Source organism: Rattus rattus, chromosome 3 (assembly GCF_011064425.1).
Source record: "Rattus rattus isolate New Zealand chromosome 3, Rrattus_CSIRO_v1, whole genome shotgun sequence".
NCBI lineage: Eukaryota > Metazoa > Chordata > Mammalia > Rodentia > Muridae > Rattus > Rattus rattus.
In genome coordinates this window covers 204290380-204316609 of record NC_046156.1, presented here as the reverse complement: position 1 = coordinate 204316609, position 26230 = coordinate 204290380, and the positions used below count along the sequence as shown (strand labels likewise).

The window sequence follows — 26230 nt, the reverse complement described above, 5'->3', positions numbered from 1 at the left end:
TGTGTAAGAGCCCCATGCAGATCAATCCCCCAGGTCACCAGTGAGAAAGCAGGAATGCTCACATTGGAAGGCACTCCTACTCAGCTGGCCGGGCTTCTTCTCTTACAGTCCCTTGTGACCCAGAATCCTTAAGAACTAAGGGGAAACAGGATGTCCCTGGTACCCACCCAGAGCTGTGAGAAAGGTCAAATGAGAGCCACAGAAGGCTGAGCTGCGGTAAGAATCAAGGTTGCCATCAGCCTATGAGTCTAGAAACCTAGGGGCGCAGAGAAGTCAGGGTTGCTGGCCTATGTCAATTAAACTGGGTGCTCTCTATTTTCTGTTGACTCCTGCAGTGAGAAAGGTGAGCTTGTGAACAAACAATGCTCTATACTATTTGATACCCAGAGTCCCTTAGTTGTCAGGAATTGGTGGACAACTACAAGTAATGGACACCTATTATGAAGGGGTAAGAAAGTACCTAGCCCACCAACCATCCAGTTCCGTGATGTATGAGGTCATTTGCATGACTGAAGCACTAGACAGTGAATCTAGTATTAAAAAGAATTATTTCATTACCTAGCATCTCAGGTTGAGACTAAATTTTATCTCCTTGGTTCAAGTATCCCTGTCAGCTCCCACTTGGTGTGGAGAGGCTCAGGAACTTTGAGGTATGTTAACACCTTTGAGCAGTGGGACATCTTCCAAGCCACCTATTAAGGTGGAATTTCTTAAGGCCCAAGATGAGGGAAGTCTGATCCTCTCTTTGTGGACAGTGATAGATAGCAACATCTATATGCCTGTCACCATCTAAAGCTGAGTGGTGCTCCAGCAGTTGTAGAGGGATATAGTATTCTACTCCACGCTACTCTACAGCAGATATAAATCCTATGTGTTGAACAACAGAAAACAGACTTGGCCATGGTAAAATGTTCCTAGGGTAATATTTATAAATAGAACCAAAAAGTGTTTCCAATGTCAACAACGGTATCTTGTATCAGAAGTGGGGTTTGTGTTTTATACCTTGAGCTTGCAATACCCCAAGAGTTGATTAGATAGATGGAGAGGCTCTTAGGTCAGGGTTTGGGAGCACAGACTGCATAGCCAGGAGGCATGGATGGAGATCTGGGTGCTGCCTGTTGCTTTCCATGTAATCAAAGGAAAAATGCTAACTCTGACCCACAGCATCCCCTTCTGTAGAGCTAGGCTAATGAGTACATCTGCTTTTTCACCCTCAGAAGGGAAAAGCAGGGGCAATGACTTATCCCTGAGAGCTTAGAATAGTGACTGAGGCATAGAAAATAATAGAAGATTTGGAGACATTTGTAAAATTACAAGGCTGTTGCCAAAAAAAAAAAATGCATCTCCACAGAGAGGCTACCTTCTAAGTCAAGAATTTAATAAGAACTTCATCAAAGACTTGGCTCCCCATATCATAACTAAAATGGCAAACCTCAAGCTGGCCTCTAGACTGTGCTAAAGTAGCCAAGGCTTCCTCTTTTGTTCAGGGCACCTTAGTCGGGTCTCAGTCCCCTGGAAATTGCCACATCTGCCTAGGGTGAAAATTGGGGGTTAGGAGGTATAAATTCTTGGGCATCTCCAGGAGACTCAGGACAGGAAGCACTCTTGCAGGGCAGAGAGCCCTGAAGCACAGGAGGCATCCTTATCCTGTAGAGAGCTCAGTGGTTAGGCATCGCCACACCAAGGCTGCCTTACAAGTGGAAGGGCAGAGCCACTGCTTGGGAGCTGAGGGTAGGCTGGGCATCGGATGGAAAAGTACTGGGAGCAGATGACCAAAGCAGGAATGGGCATAGACAGAGGGACCGAGCCCTGGGATAGACAGAGCTGGCAGTCGGCCAAGAGCTGTCAGTGGCGGTGACAGCAGCTGCCTGCTCAGTTGTCTCTTACAAATTGCATTCTCCCACCCACACCAAAAACCGTACGGGGCTTGTCCTGGCTCAACCCCCACTTCAGATCTAGAACAAAGGATACATCTGAACTCTGAGCTCTGAGGGGACACCGAGTTCTGTGTTCTGCAGCGTGATGCCGAGAAATAAAAACAATTAAAAAGAGGCTCCTGCCATTGACAACATAGGCAACAGCTAGGAGGGAGGGAGGGAAGGAGGAAGAGAGGGAGGGAGAGAGGAAGGGAGGAAGGGAAGGAGGGGCAGAGAAATGGAGGTAGTTGCATCTGGCCCCCTCTGACCCAGGCATCCTTGAGTGCCTTCCTAGTGCCTGCTTCCGTGATCCCTGTGACTCACTCAGGCATAGTCCTATTTCTAGCGCCAGGACACAGGGAGGCACACTGCCTGGTCCTTTCCTTCTGGGGGAGGGAGGAGCTTCCATTTTCTGTGATTTCACTACAACACTGGAATTATGTAAGGCTTTGTTTTCCCCTCCATGAGGAGGGGCCCTTCTCCTCAGCTTCCTACCATGGTTGTGACGGAGAGCATGTGGCAAGGCTGCAAGGACTCGGGTCTCAGTGCTGGGTTATGTTCAGACTGATCTCTGGTTTATACTCATAGCGATCTCATTTTAATTAAGTGATAAAACCTCAGGGCTTCCACCATGCTAGCACAGGAGACCAATCACGTGTTCAGAAGCCACCACGCTGGGCGCTGCAGATAAAGTGCAGCATTTCTGCCAAACTCCTAAAGACAGGCAAAGCGGCTGAGCCCTCTGAGGACTCAGCAGCTCTGCCAGTCAGCTGCAGGGCTGACATTCTGCTCACCTGAGGTCAGGGTGTAGACACAAGGCTCCCCATCAGTCTCACGACATGAGCCACCTCATGTCACCATCACAGGAAGAATTGCCAGTATCTGGATTTTTCTAGAGGAAGAAATCTAGAACCTGGGACAAAAGGTTTCCTGAGCCACAGAGCCAGTAAATGCCAAAGCAGGAGTCTCCCTGTGAATCAGTCTTTACTCCACACCCCACCCTGTCTCTCAGGTACCCACACACCCTCCGTGATAGGACCCTTGTTAACACAGACTTACGCCTCCCACTGGAGTATTGCCTCAGCTGTTACGGAATGGGCTCTCTGTCTTGACCAGGGTGGCATTTCAAAGATTAGCACTGGACTATATACACACTTAAGCTCAGAACTGTTTGTGTGAAGTCTATCATGGCTCAATAAAAAGGAAAAAAAACTATATAGTTCAATATGAATTCAAAAGTACTCTGTTTTTCAGATAAATATGTCTTTCTGAGTTTGCCACAAATACATGTAAGAAGACTGAACTGAGTGAGAAACTTGAACACAGCCAGTGAAATGGACTCCGAGTAGAAGCCAGACCGTGAATGGAGTCATCAGTCACCATCATTGCCTCTAGCCAGGCCTGGTCAGCTGCTGTAAGCCAGCCTCCACTGTCCAGACTGGTGCCACCCTGGCGGGGTCTTTAAGCTGCAACCATGGTCTTGTGCAGTTCACACAAGTAACATGTGTGATCCTGTCCACACCCGGCCTGTGCTAGGCCTAGGAAGTGGCACAAACGGTTCCTTCGGCTCCCTCCCCCTTGAACCTACACATTTGCTGTGGCTGCAGATACTCAGGGGGAAAGAGCTGAGTCTGGTGTGATATCCAGGTGACCTGGGCTTTGGCTCCTCTGGCTGTGACAGGCTGTGATTAGCTTGCCTCTTGTGGGCATACAGGTGGGATTTTGAAGAGGACTCTTCTGGGCATTTTGCCAGCTCACCTGACCCAGGTAATGCCTGGCCTCTTGTGAGTCATTTTCAAGCACCCTAGTGTCCCCTGCTCTTCCAACATGGCACTTTACCTGTCCTCTCCCAGTGGGATTATATAACCCCTATAGGCAGTCTGCTTGGACAGAGGACAGGGCCATCCCAGATTCCCCAGCAGGCCAATCTAGAGAAGGCCCCTGTGTATGCAAACAGAGTTCCTCACTTTACCCCAGCAAACACCTTATACCACTTACCTCCTCAGAGCTGGTGACCTCCTCAGACTGTGTCTTCTGCAGCTGACTTAGGGAGAAGCCTCTCTGTCCCTTCCCCATGTAGCAGAGAACTGACCCTGCCATTCTCTTTGACCCCTCCCATTTTGACTTCCCACTGCTGCACAGTCTTTTGTTTCCTCTGCCCCCAACCCACCGCACTCCACCCCCACCTGAGACTCTGGTCCTCTGCCTGAAAGTCTGAGACAACAAGAAGAGGCAAGGGGAAGACAGTGGCACAGAAATTACAGAAAGCACGATGGTTGAGAGTGGCCATCTGTCCAAGAGCTGGAAACTCCTTGAAGTCAGAGACCCTCCCCCCAAGGTCATTATTGCCCTCACTCATGCCAGTGCACAGCTCTCAGTGGTGGACAAAGAGAGAGAACAGAGAAAGAACAGTAGTTATGCTCAGTGCACGAATTCTGTGGTGGAAGGTGCTTGTTTATTCAACTGGGTCATCTGTCTGATCTAATGCTTTCACAGGTGTCCGCTGAGCCCAGGAAAAGGGAAATCTGAATGGTCCTCCCTTCTGGCTGTCCATTCAGACATGGCCCAGAGTTGGAGGAAGAAACCTGCAGTCTGCAGTCCCAGGTCTGCAGTTCCCTTTGCAGCACCGTTCCGTGTCTGTGAGCTGTCCCAGGCAAAGCAGACCAGGTGGCTTTCAGATTACCAGAAAACCCAGAAAACAAAACACAGCAGAAACACCCTGAAATGCATCTTCATGAGACAGCCACACGAGTGAGCGACAGCTCTGAGCTGATTCTCCAGCCTAGGAGTCCCTCGGGAGATAACGATGGCCACAGGAACTAAGAGCAGCACAGCCCTGCTCCCTGCGGAGACCTGGGGATTGTGTCAATGGCACACAGGAGGTGCGTGTACATGCATGCACATGCGTGCTTTGTGAACATGCTTTCTTTCCACAGCAATGCCAATACATGCTGGAGTGCAGAGCCCAGCTGGGTCACTGTCAAACTCAGCCTGGGTTTTGGCTGCCTTCAGAAACTAAAGGACAGAAAATGACTTCGTGGAGAGAGAGCACAGCGGTAGCCTCAGGATGTAAACTCAGTTCAACTGAGCGACCAAGCAGTCGTCTGCCAGGTGCCCAGACCGGCAGAACTAGTAGAACGAAGACAGACATACACTAACCGGGGCAGGCACAGGCAAAGTGTGCATCAGGGCCAAGTGCAGGGAGACTAAAGGGGCCTCTCCTGTTTTTCGGAGGAGGCGAGTCTGAATCACAAACGTTCATGCTGTACTCTATGCTTAGCTCAAAATGGTCTTTACACTTTGCCACATCTTTGACCTACTCCAATCAGAGCCCTGGTCTCTTTCACCAACTCTCCTTATAGCCACCATTAGGTCCAGGAAGGCCTGACATAAAGTTCCTAATGAATTGGGCATCCTCTGAACCAACACAGTAAAGAGGGGCCTGGTTTGGTTTTGCAGACGCAGAAAAAAACAAAACAAAACAAAACAAAAAACCTCTACAAAGTTCTTTAATAGAAAACCAAAATCCATTCAACTTAAAAAAAAGAGTACTAGGAACTGAAACACGGAAAGAACACTAGGTAAAAATTCTGTGAATTGGTGAGAAACCCTTCCTGGCCAGATAAAAATGTATTTTTGGCCTTTAGGAGTCACTGTAATGTTTGCCCATGGAGGCTCGGCTACCAGTGGAGATAGAGGCCTCTTCACTGTCAGAGGGGACCCTGAGAAAGGTAACCCCAGGTGCTCCGGGGCGGTTTCGGTGGTGCTGCCTCAAATCTGAGGGAAGAGGGGAGCTCTGGTTTACCAGTCTGCCTCAGATTATCTACAGATGTGACAGCAACGTTGGCCACGCGTGTGGCTGTTTTTCTTTGTGTGTTGCCTGCACATCTTCCCTCCTTAGCATCTAAATCCCAAGGCTTCTGACCACAGTGTGTCAGGAGATGGTTTACCTGTGGAACGGCTTGCAAAGGTAAATGAAACGTAAAACCGTTGGAAGTAATCGCTGGGACTTCGGAATTACCTGTGCATGCTTTGAAACCCAGTGGCGGAGGACATTCAGGACTCGATTGGTGGCTGTTCTCCGTATGATGAACTCCTTGTCACATGTTCTCTCGTTGTTAAATCCTTTGGGAGGAGAAGAAACACAGACTGCAGTTAGGGCCGGTCCCCAGGGATCAGGAAAGGTCATTTATTTTAGGACTCCTCTTAATGAAGCTCACAAAATGCTACAGGGTGACAGGGAGGAAAATGGCTTCAGACCTGTGAATTCTGCTTACTTATTATACTCTCCCGCCAGCCCGCTGCAGACACAGGTGCAATTACATGAATAATGCACACATATTTATTAAAGGCCACCGAAAGTTACCATTCCACTAATGACACTTCCATTTATGCCTCTCGCAATCCACTCGCAAAGCCAATAGGGAGCGTTAACAAAAGCCCCGTTGCCAGTGTGGATTATAGCTTTTCCTCAGAGAGATCATGGAGCCAGTCCCCCTGGGAGACGGAGGTGGTCTTGCAGGCGAGACAAGTGCTCTATTGCTCGTCTGCACACAAACAGTATGGCCCATGCTTGAGAAAGAAGTGTTTAAAAGTTGCTAAAAGTACGGATTCCGAATGCTCTCACCTCAGAGAACTCGTAAATACACAAAATGATGGATCAGATGAGAGGTGTTAATCACTCCACGGTGTACGTATGTAACGGCATCTCTTTTATACTCCACAGATAGATAATATTTATGCCATTGTTTGTCCATTGAAAATAAAATAATTTGAAACAAAAAAAGACTGCCTGGTTTGTAGCAGCTGTCCTCGAGTTCTGTAAAGATAGTTCTTTGGCGACCGGTCCCCAACGTCCCTCGTGTTTCTGTCTAATAGAGCTGCTGTGAAATTATGTTTGCTTACTAATACACGTTAGTGGTTTAACACAGTTCCTTCACAACAGCAAAAGCTCAAATGTCAGCCATTACATTAATTCAGCATTTCTCTGGTGTTTTTTTGTGGGTTGAACAAGCATGGTGACCTTGGACTTTACACATGCTGGGCAAAGTTTCTACCTCCAAACGTTATTCCCAGCTCTGGCCCAGTGTTTGTGAGACCCTCTATGCTGCCACGTCTCGGTCTCAGCCACCTTTCCTTTATCAATAAAACATTTAGTACTTCACACTGACTCCACTTTTAAAATTATTCTGTGATCCAATAATAATTAAGCAATCTATTTCCCTTAAAAATGAAAACACGTCTTGGGCTGGATGTAGTTTCATGGTGAACCACTTGCTTAATATGTTTAATACCCAGGAATCAAATTCCAGAACCAACAACAATAATTCTTCTCTGAAAGGCTATCTACACTCACTGAACCTACTTCCTGGTCTCCTACTGCCTCCACTTGTCACTCCAAGCCTCTCATCCCCCTTACCGATCACCAGCAGGCAGGCTCTGTCTGCTGAGGTCATCAATAGGCTTCACGTCTACATCCAAGGGGCAGCCTGCCATCACTCCCTCAGGAATGTATGTGTCTTTTAACTTATAACACACGATTCATGTATTTACATCCTTGGATCTCATCTCTTGAGTTCCAGACCCAGGTTTCCAAACTCTCTTCACACTTCCCTGTTAGATATTTCGAACATACCACAAGCACAAAATGCTCCAAGGATTTTCTCCAAAATCCACCCTGTCTGGTCTCATTATGCCAGTAAAGAAACACTACCATTCATCATGGTAGGTAAGCCTGGAACTTGTCTGTCTCTCCCTAGATAATAAAAGCAGCCCTATCTGGTCTATTCTGTTCTTGCCTCTTCAAGTCTGAAATCCCAGGAGCCAAAAAGACCTTTTCAAAGGACAAATTGGATGTGTCAAACCAGTGTTTAAGGCCTTTCGACAGTTCTCTCAATAGACTCACCACAGACTACATGCTCCCGTGGTTTTATTTGCTTACCCTTGTCTGCTAATTCTGCTGTGTAATTTCACAGCAACTCTATTAAACAGAAAGGCGAGGGACATCGGAGACAGGAACCACACATTTTTAACTTGCTTCCCATCTCTCCACCCTTTAGTTCTTCATGATTCCTAGGCCTTTGTGCATACTGCTCAATACTGAAGCAAGTAACACACACTGTCCTTCCATCAGTGCAAGCCACCACTCCTTCCAGAGTGAGGCCTTCTGCACCAAGCAGGAGAAAAATTCCTATCACATCTCATAATAACGCAAACCGTCACTCTATGACATCCAGCACACAACAGTAGAGTTATCTGTGTGGTTTTCTGAAAATATTTTTGTTTTTCATGAAGATGAGAATTTGGTATATTTTTTGCTAAGCTCAAAGATTTCTGTAGGATACGGCATATACAGTATAGTGTATTATTATTTATTTTTATTTTTTATTATTGGAGTGTATGAATTTGTGTGTGTGTGTATGTGTGTGTGTGTTGTATGGTGTATGCATCTCTGTGTGTGTATAGGTATGGTGTGGTGCAGTGTGTGTGTGGTGGTGTGGATGATGGTGAATGGTGTGTGTGTGTGTGTGTGTGTGTGTGTGTGTGTGTGTGTGTGTGTGTGTGTGTGTGTGTGTGTGTGTGTGTGTGTGTATGCCTTTGGCATCCTCAATAGTGACTGGGGTTTGGTGACTATATATGGGCCTCCCTCTGGATGGCCTTTCCTTCAGTCCCTGCTCCACACTTTGTCTCTGTATTTCCTCCTGTGAGTATTTTGTTTCCCCTTCTAAGAAGGGCTGAAGCATCCACACTTTGGTCTTTCTGTCTTCTTGAGCTTCATGTGGTCTGTAAATTGTATCTTGGGTATTCTGAGCTTTTGGGCTAATATCCACTTATCAGTGACTGCATACCATATATGTTCTTTTATGACTGGGTTACCTCACTCAGGATGATATTTTCTAGTTCCATCCATTTGCCTATGAATTTCATGAAGTCATTGTTTTTAACAGCTGAGTAGTACTCCATTGTGCAGATGTACCACATTTTCTGTATCTATTCCTCTGTTGAAGGACATCTGGGTTGTTTCCAGCTTCTGGCTATTATAAATAAGGCTGCTATGAACATAGTGGAGCATGTGTCTTTGTTATATGTTGGGGCATATTTTAGGTATACGCACAAGAGTGCTCAGGTAGTACTATGTCCAATTTTCTGAGGAACCTCCAGACTGATTTCCAGAATGGTTTTACCAGTCTGCAATCCCACCAACAATAGAGGAGTGTTCCTCTTTCTCCACATCCTCACCAGCATCTGTTGTCACCTGAGTTTTTGATCTTAGCCATTCTGACTGGGGTGAGGTGGAATCTCAGGGTTGTTTTGATTTGCATTTCCCTGATGACTAAGGATGTTGAACATTTCTTTAGGTGCTTCTCAGCCATTTGATACTCCTCAGCTGAGAATTCTTTGTTTAGCTCTGTGCCCCATTTTTTAAGAGTTATTTGACTCTCTGGAGTCTAACTTTTTGAATTCATTGTTATATTTGATATTAGCCCTTCATTGGATGTAGGATTAGTAAAGATCTTTCCCCAATCTGCTGGTTGCCGTTTTGTCCTAATGACAGTGTTCTTTGCCTTACAGAAGCTTTGCAGTTTTATGAGGTCCCATTTGTCGACTGTTGACCTTAGAGCATAAGCCACTGGTGAACGCCAACTGAGTGAGGAGTCATTTTCCACTTCACACCAACAGACATACCCTTTCCTACAGGATCAATGGTACCAGTGTGATTAGCTTTTTTTATTCAGAATCCTCCTAAATGTGTGTGTTTGACAAAAACCTGAAAAGGTCGGTACTCCGATCGACCTGCGTATGTTTTACGAGAGTGTCACTGGGTCGCTGCCACAGACAGAGATTTGTGTCTGTTGCTGATCTTAGTTAGAGAGATCATGCATGACCCTGACACCCAAGGACAGTAAAAACTGTAGATTGCATGACCAGGCTCCAAGTGTAGCATCTTAAGTAACGTGGCTTCTTGTACAAGAAGAACCACAGCGTAGGAGAGATGTTATCTCCCCCTACAGACAAGCTATGGAAGGAGAGAGGCATTGCAGACTGGCAATGGTCCTGGAGCTAACAGTGCCGCTGAGCTTGGTTCCACTCAGAACACTCTTAGTCATATCTCATTGCTTGGAGCCAGAGCTTTAGTCATATGTTTCCTTCACAAATCTGTAAACCAACTTACTGAAAAATGTTACAGTAAAAATTTAAAGACAGCATTTGCTATCAGTTCCTGCTAGCCTGATCCACTAGCTCCGACTGCTACTATCACATGGTCGCAAGTCGCCCACTCCTGGCTGCCTCCCTTTTAGCTGCCCTCCCTGCGCGGTGCCCTATGCAGTAGTTACCATGCCTGACAACACACATATATCTCCTTCTGCGGGCCCTGGGAGTTCTCACTCAGCAAGGGCAAGAGAACCAGATCCGCACGCTCCAACTGCCTCTCAGCCGTTTCTGTCACACGCTGTCCTCTTGAGCCCGGTAAAAATCAAAGTTCCACAAACTTGTAATTTAGCAATTAGATTTATATGTTAAATTCTCAGTCCACGATTCATCCACACGATAAATTCACTGTCAATTGATAAAGATATAAACCGCCCATCTAGACAAGATAAAATCGATCTAGTTCACCTAAATCTGAGCCATCCTCCTCTGTACACTCCCCCTCCTTCTTCCTCTCCCCCGCCTTACAAAAACTTTGTCCCCGCCCCACTCTCTACTGTCCAATCATATATCACCTTGACATCAACCTACATAAAACTGTATTAGTTACTTGAAAATTTTAATCACTGTATTTTGATCATCCTCCATGCTTCCCCCTAACTTTCCAGATCCATCTGCCTTCATGTGTTCTCCATTCTCCCTCTCTGTCTTCCCTCCCTGTCTCCTCCCTCTCTCTCCTCCTCTCCCTCTTTCTTTTTATCTCTCCATATTCCTGGGTATGGGACCGTCCTCTGAGGTGTGGGTGACTTACCAGAATCCACACCACTAAAGAAGACTGGCTCTCCCTCCTCCTTCGTTGGTCCTAGAACATTGATGACTAAGATGTTCAAGATCCCATTTGGCCCAGTTTTGAGGGCAGAGACTTTGCTGATTACAATGAATAGGGGTCATTTGGTAAAAAATAGCTTTTCAACAGAAAACTAGCCTCTTAGTCATAACGTCCTCTGAAAAGTCTAAAACACACTGAAGTAACCCTGGAGAGGGACCGGCTGGGAGATGGAAGGGTTCAGTAGGGGTTATGGGAAGGAATATGTTCAACATACAGTATATACTTATATGGAACAGTCCTGTAATTCAGTACCATGAACAGTACACAAGAGAAAGAAAAAAGCAAACCAAACATAGCGATCTCTTTTCCCCAAGTCATTATATCTCAATACGGCAATTATATGGACCTGTGCTTTGTTGGCCTTTGATTTGTTTCTTTAATATTTTTAAAACCTCATGTGACCTGTTAATGGGGACTGAAACCAGTTTAATGCACTGCGACCAGAATTAAAGAAATGGAGAAGATGAGGGCCATCTGCATGTGTTGTCCATAGTGGTGATGAGTACTCTTTAGAGAACTTGTGCATGTGTGTGTACATGAGAGTATATGTGTGCATGTGTGCATGTGTGAGTGAATTGTGCATATGTGTGTACATGTGTGCACTGTGTGTGTGAAGTATATGCACGTGAGAGCACGTGTATGGGCCTGTGTGTACATCTGCACATGTGTGTGTATGTGTATATGCATTTGTGTATATATGATGTAGGTGTCATTATGTGTGTCGGGTATGCATGTATGTGAAAATACGTGCATGTGTGTGTACATGCATGCATGTCTGTGTATCTGTATCATGAGTTATAACATGTAACTCCTAGAGTAAGAGAAATGAGGAAGCAGGTGATAGGACTGACTGATCAGTAGGTCTGTGTTTAAATAACCTGCATCAGTTTTCAGAGGCCGTGGAGGTTGGGTCCATGCCAAACCCAAGACCAGCAGGGCATCTTCCCCTGCCATCTTCTTCTGTCACCATTGCAACCTTCTCTTGTGGGTTTCATATGCATTCCCACTCTCCAAAATTCCCCGAGTATTTTTCCAAGACAACTAGGAATATTTCCATATATAGCACATTCTTCTCTCTTAAGAAACAGATCCAAAGCTCAGATTTATGCTTTTTTCCCTCCAACATCACTTGCTTACAGAGACAGCCATGGCCGGAGCCCTCTGGAGAGAAACTCTAATGCTCTCTGTCCTTGGTTTTTCCCATACAGTGATGAAATCCTTTTACACTTAGTGGCATTTGTTAGATTTCCCTATTTCCTGTGTCTATTCCCCTACTTCACTATCCTAAGACTGAGCTCCACCCAAGTGTATTGTAGTTATGATTCCTGTATACAATAGCTATAGTTCCTATGTGATGTCACGATAGCTCCTGTAGATGACAGTTCCAGCTCCCACACATCACATCTGCATCCCCTGTGCACCACATCTGCATCCCTGTGCACCACATCTGCAGCTCCTGTGCACCATATCTGCAGCCCCTGTGCACCACATCTGCACCACATCTGCAGCTCCTGCACCACATCTACAGCCCTGTGCACTACATCTCCCCTGTGCACCAAATCTGCAGCCCTGTGCACACATCTGTAGCCCCCCAGCACCACATCTGTAGCCCCTGTGCACCACATCTGCGGCCCCTGTGCACCACATCTACAGCCCCTGTGCACCACATCTACAGCCCCTGTGCACCACATCTGCAGCTCCTATGCACCACATCTGCAGCCCCTGTGCACCACATCTCAGCAGCCCCTGTGCACCACATCTGCAGCCCCTCTGCAGCCCCTGTGCACCACATCTGCAGCCCCTGTGCACCACATCTGCAGCTCCTGTGCACCACATCTGCAGCCCCTGTGCACCACATCTGCAGCCCCTGTGCACCACATCTACAGCCCCTGTGCACCACATCTGTAGCCCCTGTGCACCACATCTGCAGCCCCTGTGCACCACATCTGCAGCCCCTGTGCACCACATCTGCAGCCCCTGTGCACCACATCTGCAGCTCCTGTGCACCACATCTGCAGCTCCTGAGCACCACATCTGCAGCTCCTGTGCACCACATCTGCAGCCCCTGTGCACATCTGCAGCCCCTGTGCACCACATCTGCAGCCCCTGTGCACCACATCTACAGCCCCTGTGCACCACATCTGCAGCTCCTGTGCATGCACCACATCTACAGCCCCTGTGCACTACATCTCCAGCCCCTGTGCACCAAATCTGCAGCCCCTGTGCACCACATCTGTAGCCCCTGTGCACCACATCTGTAGCCCCTGTGCACCACATCTGCAGCCCCTGTGCACCACATCTGCAGCCCCTGTGCACCACATCTGTAGCCCCTGTGCACCACATCTGCAGCAGCCCTGTGCACCACATCTGCAGACCCTGTGCACTACATCTGCAGCCCCTGCGCACCACAGCTACAGCTCCTGTGCACCACATCTACAACCCCTGTGCACGACAATTGTCACTCCATTCTCTATCCTTGCAGTCTTCTTCTAGGTGTAATCCCGCGGTTAGGTCATTATCTTTAGGGAACCTGCTGCATTCCACAAACTGCACAGCTCTGTGCAGGGGAGACATGTTCCTCACTCTCAGGAGGCTTCCTTCTCTGGTGAGTATGGAGATAGCTTTCCAAGCAGTTAAAGATAGAAAACGTAAAACCCCCAGGCCATGGGGATGCCACTGCTCCCCTGCATGACCTTTGAATTAATGTCCCTTTTCTGTAGAATATGTGCAGAATATCTTTCTCAGCAAGACGTAGTAATGTCTGTCATGCCACGATCTAATAAATTAAAGGAAACAGGTCAGTGCAGACAAGCAGGGGTTGTGCACATGTGCCATGCTGAACATTAGTGTAACAGTGAGTCTGTTACATGATGGCTGGGAGAGGGTGGGCACTTGCTGTGGGACTGCAAACCCTACTCAAGGCAGGGAGCAGGAGGAAGTGAACCGCTAGCTTATATGCATGAAGCAGTTCTTGGTTCAGATCTCACTTATGCAAGGTCTGTAATGACGTTTCCGTCGATTTCTTTTCTCTCCAATTCTGCTCTCATTTCCAGGCAGCAAACTGAGGAACATCTTGATAGCCCTACAAGAACGGTTCCCAGCATGCAGAGGGTGCTTCTGCTGGAGAGCGAGGGTTGTTTGTGTATTAGAAGCTCTCAAGCACCTCCTTACACTTGGCTGACAAACAATGTTGTCCACCTTCTATGAGCTCATCACTGTAACGTGGGCCTGCAGAAGATGAGGTGTCAGTCAAAGCACAGCTTTATAGCACAGTGAAGGGGCAGCTTCTAGAGGTCTGCTAAGAACACAGGAATGGAACGATAAACATACATCAGACTGAGGTTTTCTGTATTAAAAAAAAAAAAAAAAAACTTGTATAAGTGTGTTCTTCTCCTTCAGGGTTTTTTTTTTTTTTTTTGTTTTGTTTTTGTTTCGTTTTGTTTTTCCAGAGCTGAGGACCAAACCCAGGGCCTTGCACTTGCTAGGCAAGCGTTCTACACTGAACTAAATCCCCAACCCTTACTTGGTGGTTTTTAAATCCTTACTTGGGTGAATCTGAGCTTCCCCCCTCCCATGTGCGATTAACTGTAACAATGTTGGAACACGGTCCGTGAAAGTGTGAGAATTCTTGTGAGAAAACTAGAGTCTGGTGACCTCCGTTTCTTCAAAGCACAAAATCGGTCGTAGAATGTACTTTTGGGCCCCTTCCAGGTGTAGCGGATAGGAGCGAGTTTACTTCAGCTCCTTCCTCACAACAGGCTACTGGTATTTGTTGATATGCCTCCGTGGAAAAACATGTTTTTATCACATGTTCCGTGCCTGCCACAGTCAGCTTGTCCTTGTGACTGGACACCTTACAGCCTCTTCTTAACGATAAGGTTGCCTAGTGCATGGGACTGAAGTCCCCTCATTTATCAGCCCCATTCTCCTAGGCCCCACCGCCTCTAGAGTGGTAGGCACAGCAAGAACAGGAAAAGAACCTAGCGGATCTGCCGCTATTTGTGATTAAAAAATACACGAGAGTGTGTGGGAATCGACATATCATTGCTTTCATCGCTCAAGAAAATCAGTAACAAAAACTGTCCACTGAATTGCTTTTATGGATCTTTTTGAAAAATAAATGGATTCCCAAAGGAGCGACTATACATCGAGTTTAAAATGGATTAAAAAAAATCTTTTAGTGTTATATCTTTTACTTTTCTCGAGCCCACAAATGTATTCCTCATTGTTCACAGATAAGTGAAATGAGGCTTGCAGAAGTCCTTTAGCCACCTAAGGTGACAGTCAGTAGGATGAGAAGGAAGACCGTGATACCAGTTCATCCCCTTGACGAATCCCACCCAGGTGCCTATTCAGAAGGGGCAGACAGCGGCTCTGGTTGGGCATTGTCATTCCCTGGATGGGCACAGACAGGAGGGGCTGGGGACAGGTACATTAATGGACTCACTCCATTGAACTAACTCCTAGTTCCCCTGGCCACAAGGCAGGCCCTGGATAAATGGCTGCCAAAAGTATGTACATGTGACAAACCAATGCTCTCACTGTAGAAATAAAAATGTCTTCTGCGAAGACCTGCGTGGATACTTCAGATTCCTTAAATCCAATGAATGTATTTGGACCCCCGCACTACACCCAAAGACAATGGGCTACACACTCATTTCCAAAGGCAATGGGCTAACTTGCATGGTGCCTTGTCACTCCATTTCCCCATGCTCAGCAGACCTCACCGCCATGGCCAGAAGATGGATACCACCTCTAGCAGGACACAGAGGAGACCTTAGTTCTCCTTTTATTTTTTTGGGGGGGGTCTTGTTTTTCAAGACAGGGTTTCTCCATATAGCGGATGACTATCCCAGAACTCTGTAGACCAGGCTGGTCTTAAACTCAGAGATCTGCCTGCCTCTGCCTCCCGAATGCTGGAATTAAAGGTGTGTACCATCGCCAACTGGCTTTAGTTCTCCTTCCTTTAATGTCTACTGTTCATCCTCACTTTTGTCCCTCATCTCTGGGCACTGCAGGAAGACATGGTGGCAAGAATGACTTGGAAGTCTTCTTTGAGTGTCTTGGAAGTTCTTGGAAGATCTTTGAGTGTCTGTTAGCACTAGGAAAAGCTTTTTCCTCCCACCATCTCGGTTTCCTCTCTACATAAGGGGACCGGATTGCCGGATTAGGCAAAGCTAGAGCCCTGCCCTGAGCAGATTCCCGAGAAGGGCTTGACCTTTTCAAAGAACATGTCCCCGGAAGACTGTTGCCTCATTGTCTAAGGAGACTATCTTGCAGTTTAGAGATTCACCTTATGTCCTTGGGCACTTCCCAGCTCTCTCCCCGCCACCCTAAGCTTTAGTTCCTGCGTCAGGGCTTTAAATGCTGTACACTCCTCTCAATAAACAGACCTTGACAAGGACACTGCTTGGTCTCGCTCCTCTTTCTCGCCCGTTCTCCCGCAGGTATGGGTCCCCCTCGACGCCCACGAATAACTGGGTCCCTGCTGGCGGGGGCACATAAGAGCTGTCCAGATGCCTGGGCCTCTTCCTTTGTTTCCTCTTGACTAGTGCCCAGCCTCTAGCCTTAAGTCTGTGCCCTCCTTCTCTTTTCTTATAGCCCCTCAATCTCCACAGATTCCTTCCATCTGCTTACACATCCTCCCCCTTACTATGACTCCTTCATACACGACAGTGACATATATGTGTTTCTTGCTTACCCTAGGCCTTCCTAAGGACGTTGCAGGCAGACACTTAGGCAGTGGATATATCTAAGATAGCCAAACAATACTAATTCCATACACCCAGCTACATCCATGGGATCATATAGAGTCCTTTAGGATTATATAGGGTCCTTTAGTGGAAAGAGACCAAAATCACATTTCTTATGTGTAAAGTTTAAAGACCATGAGATTTGTGGGACAGTATCAGGTCAAGGTATAAAGCAGGATGGTGGACCTCCTGCGGCTCAAGACAAGAAGCAAAGAGGTATCTGAACTGGAAGGCCCAGTGGTGGGGAAGCTGTCTCTTATATGGCCCAAGCCAGTTAGCAGAGGTCAGTTGGCTTTGAAGCGAGGAAGCCTCATAGAGGCAATACTGGATATGGACTTGGGACCCTGGGTTATATTTTTATCTCCTTTCAAACAGATGGTCTTACACACAATAGGTCTCGGTCAATCTATTTAACTGCTTTTATTTTTTTTAACCTTAAAGGTGTTTGTTTGTTTGTTTTATTCACTTGACTCATTCTATTATTCACTTGACTCATTCTATTTATTGGAAGACCTTGGCATTTCCTGAGCCAGAAGGTCCCTGATCCTCCCTGCTTTGGAATTTACCACACTTCTCCCCATCCCCTCATGCCCAGGGCCTGTAATCACAGGATACTGCTGAGTGCTTTCAACTTAGCCGCTGAGAACTCTGAAGAAGTGCTTGTGCATAGCTGAGAAGCAGAGAGATTCCCTCCATGTAAGGGCAGGGTCCTACTGGTCTCCCCAGACTGTTCCCTCACCCTATTTAGCAGCAGATTGGTTGTGTCCTTCTTCCGTGTACCCACAGAGTGCTACAGACAGTGTCAGGTGCAGACTTGTATCATCATTTCAATGGCAAATGGCGGCTCAATGTTTACTGCTACGAACTCTCAACACAGATTGTTAGAACTTCTTAAGCACAGCTAGTGAAGAGCGTCACACTGTTCTTTTGTGCTCACCCTACACCTTTGTTTCATGTACAGAGAACTCTATCTGGAAAGAGATCTCATCATCCTCCCCCAGAACGCATGCCCTGTGCATCAACCCAACATGCGTTAACTGTTGAGCAAATGCCAGGAGGCTCCGGAAGGGCCTCGAGGATTCTACTCACTAAGTCTTGGTGCTGTCACTACTCATTAGATGAGCGAGCCCTTTCGTAAACCACAAATTCTGCAAGTATTTTCTATTTAGCTTCCCAAGAAATGATTCAACTGTCTAGAAATGATTTGGCAGTCTACCAGATATTTTTACAAACTTTTCCTACCAAATCAAAGTATTTGATTTATATAAGTATGAATTAATGAACTATATTCACTGTTAAACTTAATCATTTCTAAAACATACTGATTCCTAATTTTCAATCAGTTTCAAGGGCAAAGACTTTAATAATTACAGTGAATAAGTGTCATTGAGTTAAAAATAACTCTTAGAGTAGAGATCTATAAAATGCACTCAGGGCAGGGGGTGGTGGGGTGGGTAGTTGTAACGCAGGGAGGGAGGGAGATACAACATCTCACGGGAAGATGGCCTTTGTGCTCTTCTCTCAAATTCAAGTCTGCAACTCTGTCCTTATTGAGGTCAGAAGGCCTGTGGGTTAAAAGGTCTTGGGCAGATACCAAACTGAAGACACTACTCCTCGAGAGTTCAAATATCATAATTATGGTTATCTAATAGCCATCACTATTTGATGTCTGAATCTGCAAGGAACTCAGCTTTCTTTCACACACACAATTGATGATATGTGCTCTGGACTCCAGGGACTCAACTCCAAAATTCTTATTTTCCAGGCCTTTCTGCAACTCAGGTCCTGAATGAAATGAATCAGTACAATGGGGCTTTTTTTTCTGTCACAGCAGCCATTGTTTCTGGCAGGCATGGTCACAGAGGGCAAAAACCTCCACAGCACTGCAGCATCCTGGTGTGGGAGTCCCAGGGCAGCAGTAGAAGTTAAGCCAATATCATCATGATGTCAACAGCTTGCTTCATACAGTGATGCCCAGCTTCCCAGGCTCCCTATTCCCTCACCCCATTCCTCCCTGTCCTGAGCAGAGGAGGTTAGTTCTACATGCAGTTCAGACGTTATTCCTGAGATCTGAGTGGGAAGCCTCCTCCTCCAGACTTTCTTCCTAGGTACTTTGTTCTCGACAACAACTATCGTCCCTAGGAATTAGCTACAATCTTCCCTGCCACCAACTGTCATGGATAACCTAGCAACCAGCCTGTGACATAATATTTGCACTTCAAAACCAAGAGGTACCATTTCTTGTCAGATGACAGAGGCCGTTGCCTAACAAGCCTTGGCATTTTGTTATAATAACATATTCCATCTAGATGGACTAGCCCTAGAACTTCTTCTGCTGTGTTGTACAGAAGGAAGCCTGACTTCTAAAACATCTGAATAATTTCCACTTGAGTACTAAGAGGTCCTCTCTAGCTATGAAGTGCTCAAGAAACTTAGCAAATGACTAAACACTAGACTTGTTAAGAGCATGTCCTACTTAGGAGTCCATAGCTAACTCCATGCTGAAATGACCAGAACTGGCTCTTTGAATCTGAAGTGGTGGTTTGAATGCTTAGCCCAGGGAGTTGTACTATTAGGAGGTTTGGCCTTGAGGGAGGAAGTGTTCCCTGTAGGGGTGGGCTTTGAGACCCTCTTCCTAGCCACCTGGAAGACAGGCTGCTCCTGGCTTCCCTTATGAATATGTAAAACTCTCAACTTCTCCCATGCCATGCCTCCCTAGAAGTTGCCATGTTTCCACCTCAATGATAATGAACTGAACCTGTAAGCCACTCCCAATTAAATGTTCTTTATATGAGTTGTTTTGGTCATGGTGTCTGTTCACTGCTAGGGTTCACAAACCCTACCTAAAACAAGCCATATTACACACTGTGGTCACTCATAAGAACTTCTACTCACAAGAGCTTACTCTCCTTTCCTCTGAAATACTTTCTGAGGAGAAAGCAAAAATTCACAGATCTCAGTAGCAGCTATGGCAAGCATTTACTCAATGTAATCAATTCTGTCACCACCAAGATAGTTTTCAATGCTATGAGAGCCTGTCCTGGTATCAGAAATGTCAATAGTTCTCTGTGCTCCTAATTGACTCCCTCAGTAAGATGCACAAAGCAACTATGGAATGATCCCGAGAAGGAATTGGACCTACCTATCTAAGGCTCAGATCACTTGTATGAATGCTGACAACTGGCATACATCAATGCCCATCTCAGCATAAAATGATTCTCAAAATGCATGTGTAGTTCCTTAAGTGTTGGATAAATTAACCAAGTCTAGTTTGTACATAACAAGACTTCTAATTGAAGACAGAAAGAAAACACAACAATTAAAAGCTCCTTTCTGATCCCCAAACCACAAGCCTTGCCCCTGGATTGGAGATGGTGCTGCATTGAGTGTGCTATAAAGATGCTTTCAGAGTTCCAGTCAGGGTTTTCCTTCCACTGACATCCCTGAGAGAACTGAAAGGAAGTCTCCTAACTTGCTTCAACCTTTGACCTAAGAGAAGGTCAGCGATCTAAGAGTTATAATGTTCTAGACAAGGCTCTCAACTCAGACACAACAGTCATTGAAAACAAGTTTTCAGACAAAGATAAAAATATCCCTGTTCTCTAAGCCTGTAGACAACAGGAATAGGAAGAGGTGAACTAGATGTTTACTGAGGCACCATTTACACGGAATGACATTCACCCACCATCAGTATGTTCGTTGATGATGAGTAATCCCATTGCAATTGCATCCACAGCCAGCCACAGAGCATTTTGACCACCCCAAAAGTACTCTTACTGCCAACTCTCAGTCCACCTCTGCTGCTACCCCACAATTTGGGCAAACAATTCTTGGCCTTGTGTCTTTATAGAGTTATTCTTTCTGGACATTTCATATGGAGAGGTCTCATCATATTTATTTCCATTATTGATTTCTGCATTAATACCACAGAGTTCTCAAAATGTATCATTTATAGTTTCACCCCTTTTCACGTTTTGCTTATTTATTTAGCATGTATATTGGGGGTCATATGCACATGAAGGTCTGAGTACATCCTGTAGGTGTTGGTTCGCTCTTTACATGGTCCCCAGGAAACGTCAGGGTTGGAGGCAGGGGCCGTCACCCTCTGAGCCATCTCACTACATCACTGGCACTGTGAGTTCAGTTAAACCTGTTAAAAGCTAAAGTCTTCCTTAAAGGCGTTCCTTTGTCGGGTGGACTGCTCTCTAAATTCCTAGTAGGTTGACTTAGTGGATAGTGTTGTTCAAGACCTTCATATCTTACTTCTCTATGTAGTTGAACATTTCAAAATTATTAGAGTATGATATGGGTGGCACATCCCTAATCCAAAAATCTAGTCTAAAAATCCTACAAAATCAAAGAGAAATTGAGTGTCAGCAGGATATTTTTAAAACTTCCATTTTTTCAGTATTTTAGATTGCGATTTTTTTAGGAGTGGATGATTAGCTGGAAAATTCTGTGCAAACATCCCCAACTCTAGAACTTGGACGTATCTCCGCCCCCAAAGATGGGGGACAAGGGTTACTCTGTTGTATCAAAATGAACAATCAGCATTGCCAAATATCTGTTTGTCCTTCGGTGGTCAGTTTAAGGTTCTCTTTTGTCAGGTGCAGGTACAACAAATGTATCTTCATGAGGATTTTCATGCGTTTTATTAGGACACCCCTCTTTGTCGTTGGTAACTTTAGGAAGGGTCTTAAACTGTCAGGTATTAGAGCCATTTCAGCCAGTTATAATCAAACTTTGCATACAATATGCTTCTCCATTCATATTTCTTCTAACTGAAGCTGTTTCAGATACAACATGCAGTTGGCCTGCACACTTCTAAGGCTTTAACAATTTATTTTTGTTTTCATGTTTCATCATTTAATATTTAATGAAATTTAGTATGATTGTGTTTTTCTGTTGCCACTGAAACAAATAAGCAAATATTCCCCAATCTGGAAAATCGGAACTATTTCCTGTCCCGGATGAGTTAAATAGAAGATGGGGTAGAAAAGTCATCAAATTTTACCCAGGTGGGTACCTTCTAAGTTGCAGTATGAACTAGTCCGAAAAGATACATCATTGACACAATAGTGCCATAAAGGTCATGACAGCAACTAGCAGCTTTCTGGTCAGACTTAAGGCTCTTTCTCCAGGAGGAAACACATGACTGGCAGTTAAATTGGATAAAAGCCTATAGCTGAGGAAGCCATATACTCTAGAAAAGAATCTTCTACTAACGTTTGGCTCAGCAGACGTAATGTTAAACTACCTTTCGAACGCTCACCCTTGTAACCACAGATTAACGCAGCTACTGCTCCTCGTTAGAGAAGCTTCCTTTTTCAGGTGACGAAGGCTAACACAGAGACCCACAAATGGAGCAACTTCTGAGGATAAGTGAGTGTGGTGTGAGCCGCTCTAAATGGAACGTCTATGACACGTTCTCTTTTGCCCCTTTCCCTAAGGCCCAGGGAACGCTGCAGTACAGGGGAAGGAAAGACTGTGAGTACCAGAAGAGGGAAAGGACCACTGCAAATAGTGTCTTCTGGACATGACGGGGCCATTTGACCGATGAACCTACATCCACTGTGTTTGCTAAAGTCAATATTCGATTGTGACAGAGGGAGGGGCTCATGAGGCCTCACCCTGAGCTGAGGAGCGAGTGGCCGTTGACAACTACTGCAAGAGAGAGAGTCATTTTTCTTCAGGGCTGTAGTTCCCTGTAGGTTGTCCATGGTCCAGTGGATGGCCCCATACCCATGTTCATACAGGAAGTACTAATTTGACTGAGTAGATTATTAAAAAATAAGATAACCCCCCCCAAAGGATATGATGTTAGAGTGGGAGGTGAGAGGGATGAGTGGGAGACCGGTAGTGTGGAATGGACATGATTGTAGCATTATTTTTTTGTGGTTTTGGCAACCTGATATAATCCAGGGTCATCTGGGACGATGAAATTTCAAATGAGAAAACGCCTCCATGTTATTGGCCCATGGACAAGTCTGTGAGCCATTTTCTTAATTACCGATTGCTGTGGGAGGGCCTGTCCACTGTGGCGATGTCGTCCTGTCCCTGGGCAGGTGATTCTGTGTTGTATCAGAAGGCAAGCTGAGCAAACCATGAGGGGCAAGCCAGTCAGCAGTGTGTTCCTCCCTGGCCTCTGCTTCAGCTCCTGCTTTGACTTCCTGCCTTAGTTTTCCCTGATGTGGGATTGGTTTATTTGGACTTGTTGATCAAACAAACCCCTTTCTCCCAAGTTGCTTTTGCTCCGTGGTGGAAACTGAAGGCAATGATCAAAATATATTCTGTTCATGCATGAATATTTAAAAAATGAATACATTTTTTAAAAGATTTATTTATTTATTTTATGTATGTCATTGTCCTCAGAGACACCAGAAGAGGCCATCAGATCCCATGACAGATGGTTGTGAGCCACCATGTGGTGGCTGGGAATTGAACTCAGGACCTCTGGAAGAGCTGAAAGTCAGTGCTCTTAATCTCTGAGCCATCTCTCCAGCATAAAATTTTATTAATGAACAATTAGCACTGGTAAAGGATATCTGTCATTTCAGCAAATTTAGAAGCTTAAAGTTATCCTACAGTGCTAGAGGACAAATGACTGCCACCGAACTCACTGGTTGAAAGCAAGGCGCTGGCATCAGTATTGAGCAAACTATAAGGAATAATCCGTTTCCCTGCCTTTTCTTGTTTCTGAGTCTTTCCCTCAGTCCTTGGCTCTAAGCCTCTTCAATGCCATCTGTGGCTGGTTAGGTCTTTTCGCACTGAGTGACCCTGAGCCTAACCCATCTGTGGTGAGAGTCCTTGTGAGTCTATCAGGCCTGTCTGAAAAGTCCAGAATAATCTCACTCTGCAAAGATCAGCTGATTAACAACCTTATCTTCAGTGGCAGCTTTAATTCCCTTTCCCACGTAAGGCACTATAGCCTCAGATTACGTCAGTCAGTTCACAGACGTCTTGCAGGAAGGGCAAGAGGAAGGTGACATTGTCTGCTTGTCATGATTTCAAGGGCTATGTTGTTCTGCCATTTATCTTTCACAACGTTCTTCTGTGTTAAATATTTTGTAACAGACCATTTTAATTCTATTTCCCCTGTTAATATTTGCAGTTCCATGCCTCAACCACATCAGGTTGGCTTTGGTGGTCCCTGTTTGTCACTGGGACTGCTAACATTTCTGACAATACACAATAGCCTGAGTTTGTTCCATAATCAGCTTGTGATACTTTCCAGTTTCTATGATAAAACACCAGGACCAAGGCAGCTTATAAAGGAAAGGGTTTATTTTGGCTGTCTTAAACTCAGATTTGATGCTGAATCCAACAGATACCACAACTGGTCCCTGGATCCATGGAAAGCCTAAACTAGTGATTCTAAGCCCAAGTCAGCCCATATGATCTTGTCTTTGGCAATGGCAATGTGTATAAGATATAGTCATGAAGATGTGTGACTTTATCAAGACAGAAGGTGGGAAACATATTTTTCAAATTATTAAGATGTTGGTTCCCAAACTGGCCTTCATGAACTTAAGTCTCCCACATTTTCCTTTGGTCTCAGTACAGAATAGAGGCCAGACAACTATCTTCCAACTCACAGTACAGCCAGGGCGCTGCCTCATGCCCTTTATAAAATAATAGGAGGCTATGTTTTGCCGTAGGTGAGAGGACTATGCCACACCAGCTCACCTTCAAAGAGCATGTGGTTCACTGTCTTTGTTTCTTCCCACTTCCTGCTAACAGTTAGCACCTGGCTAATTGTGAACTGAGGTCATTGGCATATTCTTAACTTCCTCTTTCTGGTCTTGGTCTCTATCACTCTTCTTGATGCTGTACTATTTATACTGTCCATCAAAAGTGCCTGCATTAACACTTCTCCAACCCCCTTTCTTTTCTGAATAGTTCTAGTATCTTCCACCATTATTATTGCATACGCCTACGGATGCCTCTTGGCTCATCTCTCCCAATTATCTGTCAGACACACAGTCAATTGTGGGGAATATTATTATAAAACACAGACTCATTTAACGAAATAATTTCTGGGTCTCTTGACTGTACCCAGAACTTACACTGCTTTCACTGGGTTGCCACTGGGATAACACCTTAGATAATCATCCTCCCTTTTGAAGTTATATTACTAATAATGAATTGCCTATGTAAAAATCAGAGTGGTGTGTGTGTGTGTGTGTGTGTGTGTGTGTGTGTGTGTCTGTGTGTACTTATTCACCCAAGCACATAAGTGAGTCACAAGAAGATACGAAGAGTAAATGAGTCAAGGGGAAATACATTGATCTAAGCTCAGCACTTTGTCAGGAAGATGGAGTCTAGACATCCGAAGAGAATACAGCAGTCTCCATTCTCAAAAAGTTTATAAACTGAGAGGGAAAAATAAACCAGCAGTAATAGCAGGGTGTTTTCACTCAACATTAGACAGTAGTGTATACTGAACAAGAATGACACATTTCATCTCTCTCGATCCTTATGACAACCCCATGAATTCAGGGTAACTGCTTTCACATCAAAGCTAGGAACATGAGGCTTAGCGAGGCTTTTGGAGGGTCACATGATTAGCTAAGGAGCAGAACTTAAGTACATAATCATTTGACACCATTTACTCTCATGACCACTCTTTAATCTTGACTCCTTGATAAGCATTCACAGTTCTGCTGGCAACTACCCCACCCTCTGTAAGGCCAACCCCTACATGTCCCCTAAGAACCCCCTTTGCTCTTACCAGATCACAGGCTGTTGTAAGTGACAGATGTGACAGTTAATAGCGACGATCAACTTAACAGGATCTAGAACACCTAGAAGATGAGCCTCTGGCTATACCTATGAAAATGATCTTGGTCAGGTTAACAGAGGAGAGAAGACCCTCCATAAGTATGGCCCACACCATTCATGGATCGAGGTCTTGAACTGAATGAAAAGAACTAAGGGAGCTGAGCACCAGCGTCCGTTGCTGTCTGCTTCTGACTTCAGTGCGATGTGCCACGTCAGGTCCCTGTGGAGCGACTTACTTGCCAGCATTTACTGTACTCACAAACTTGAGCAAAAATAGAGCCTTCAGCAGCCTTTGCTAGGCGTTTTATAACAGCAACGAGGTAAGTTACCAAACCAGCAGCCACACCTGCAGCAAAACGGCATCTTCAATGGGAGGCACATGGCTTCTTTTCCAAAGGCTACACGAGCAGACACACAAATCTTCACAATGGGAGTGGAAAGTCTAGAGGGAAGGTTAATTCCTCGCCATGTCTCTGCCTGCCCCACAGTGCTGAGAGGGAGAACACGGGCTCCGAGTACATCACAGAGTCCAACAGTGTTGTTTTCACAGGAGATTCTTAACACTCAGGGTTGGGAGCTCCGTACAACAGGATGACACCCTGGACAGTGCACATCTGACTGGGAATCACACGGAATGTGCAATCTAGCCTTAGAGATCTGTTTGAATATCCAAAGATGTGGCTCGGTGGCAGAGTATTTGCCTAGCATGCACAAGACCCTGGGCTCAACCTCTAACAGTG

At 45.6% G+C, this 26230-nt stretch overlaps 1 protein-coding gene across 1 annotated transcript in view; it reads right to left on the bottom strand.

Annotated features, from left to right (window-relative positions):
- Rasgrf2 (Ras protein specific guanine nucleotide releasing factor 2) overlaps positions 1 to 26230 on the bottom strand; it is a 213167-nt gene that overhangs the window by 26109 nt on the left and 160828 nt on the right. Inside the window, exon 18 of the mRNA XM_032897050.1 lies at positions 5938 to 6041. Within this exon, the coding sequence (XP_032752941.1) occupies positions 5938 to 6041 (104 nt within the window). The remainder of the gene's footprint in view (positions 1 to 5937; positions 6042 to 26230) is intronic.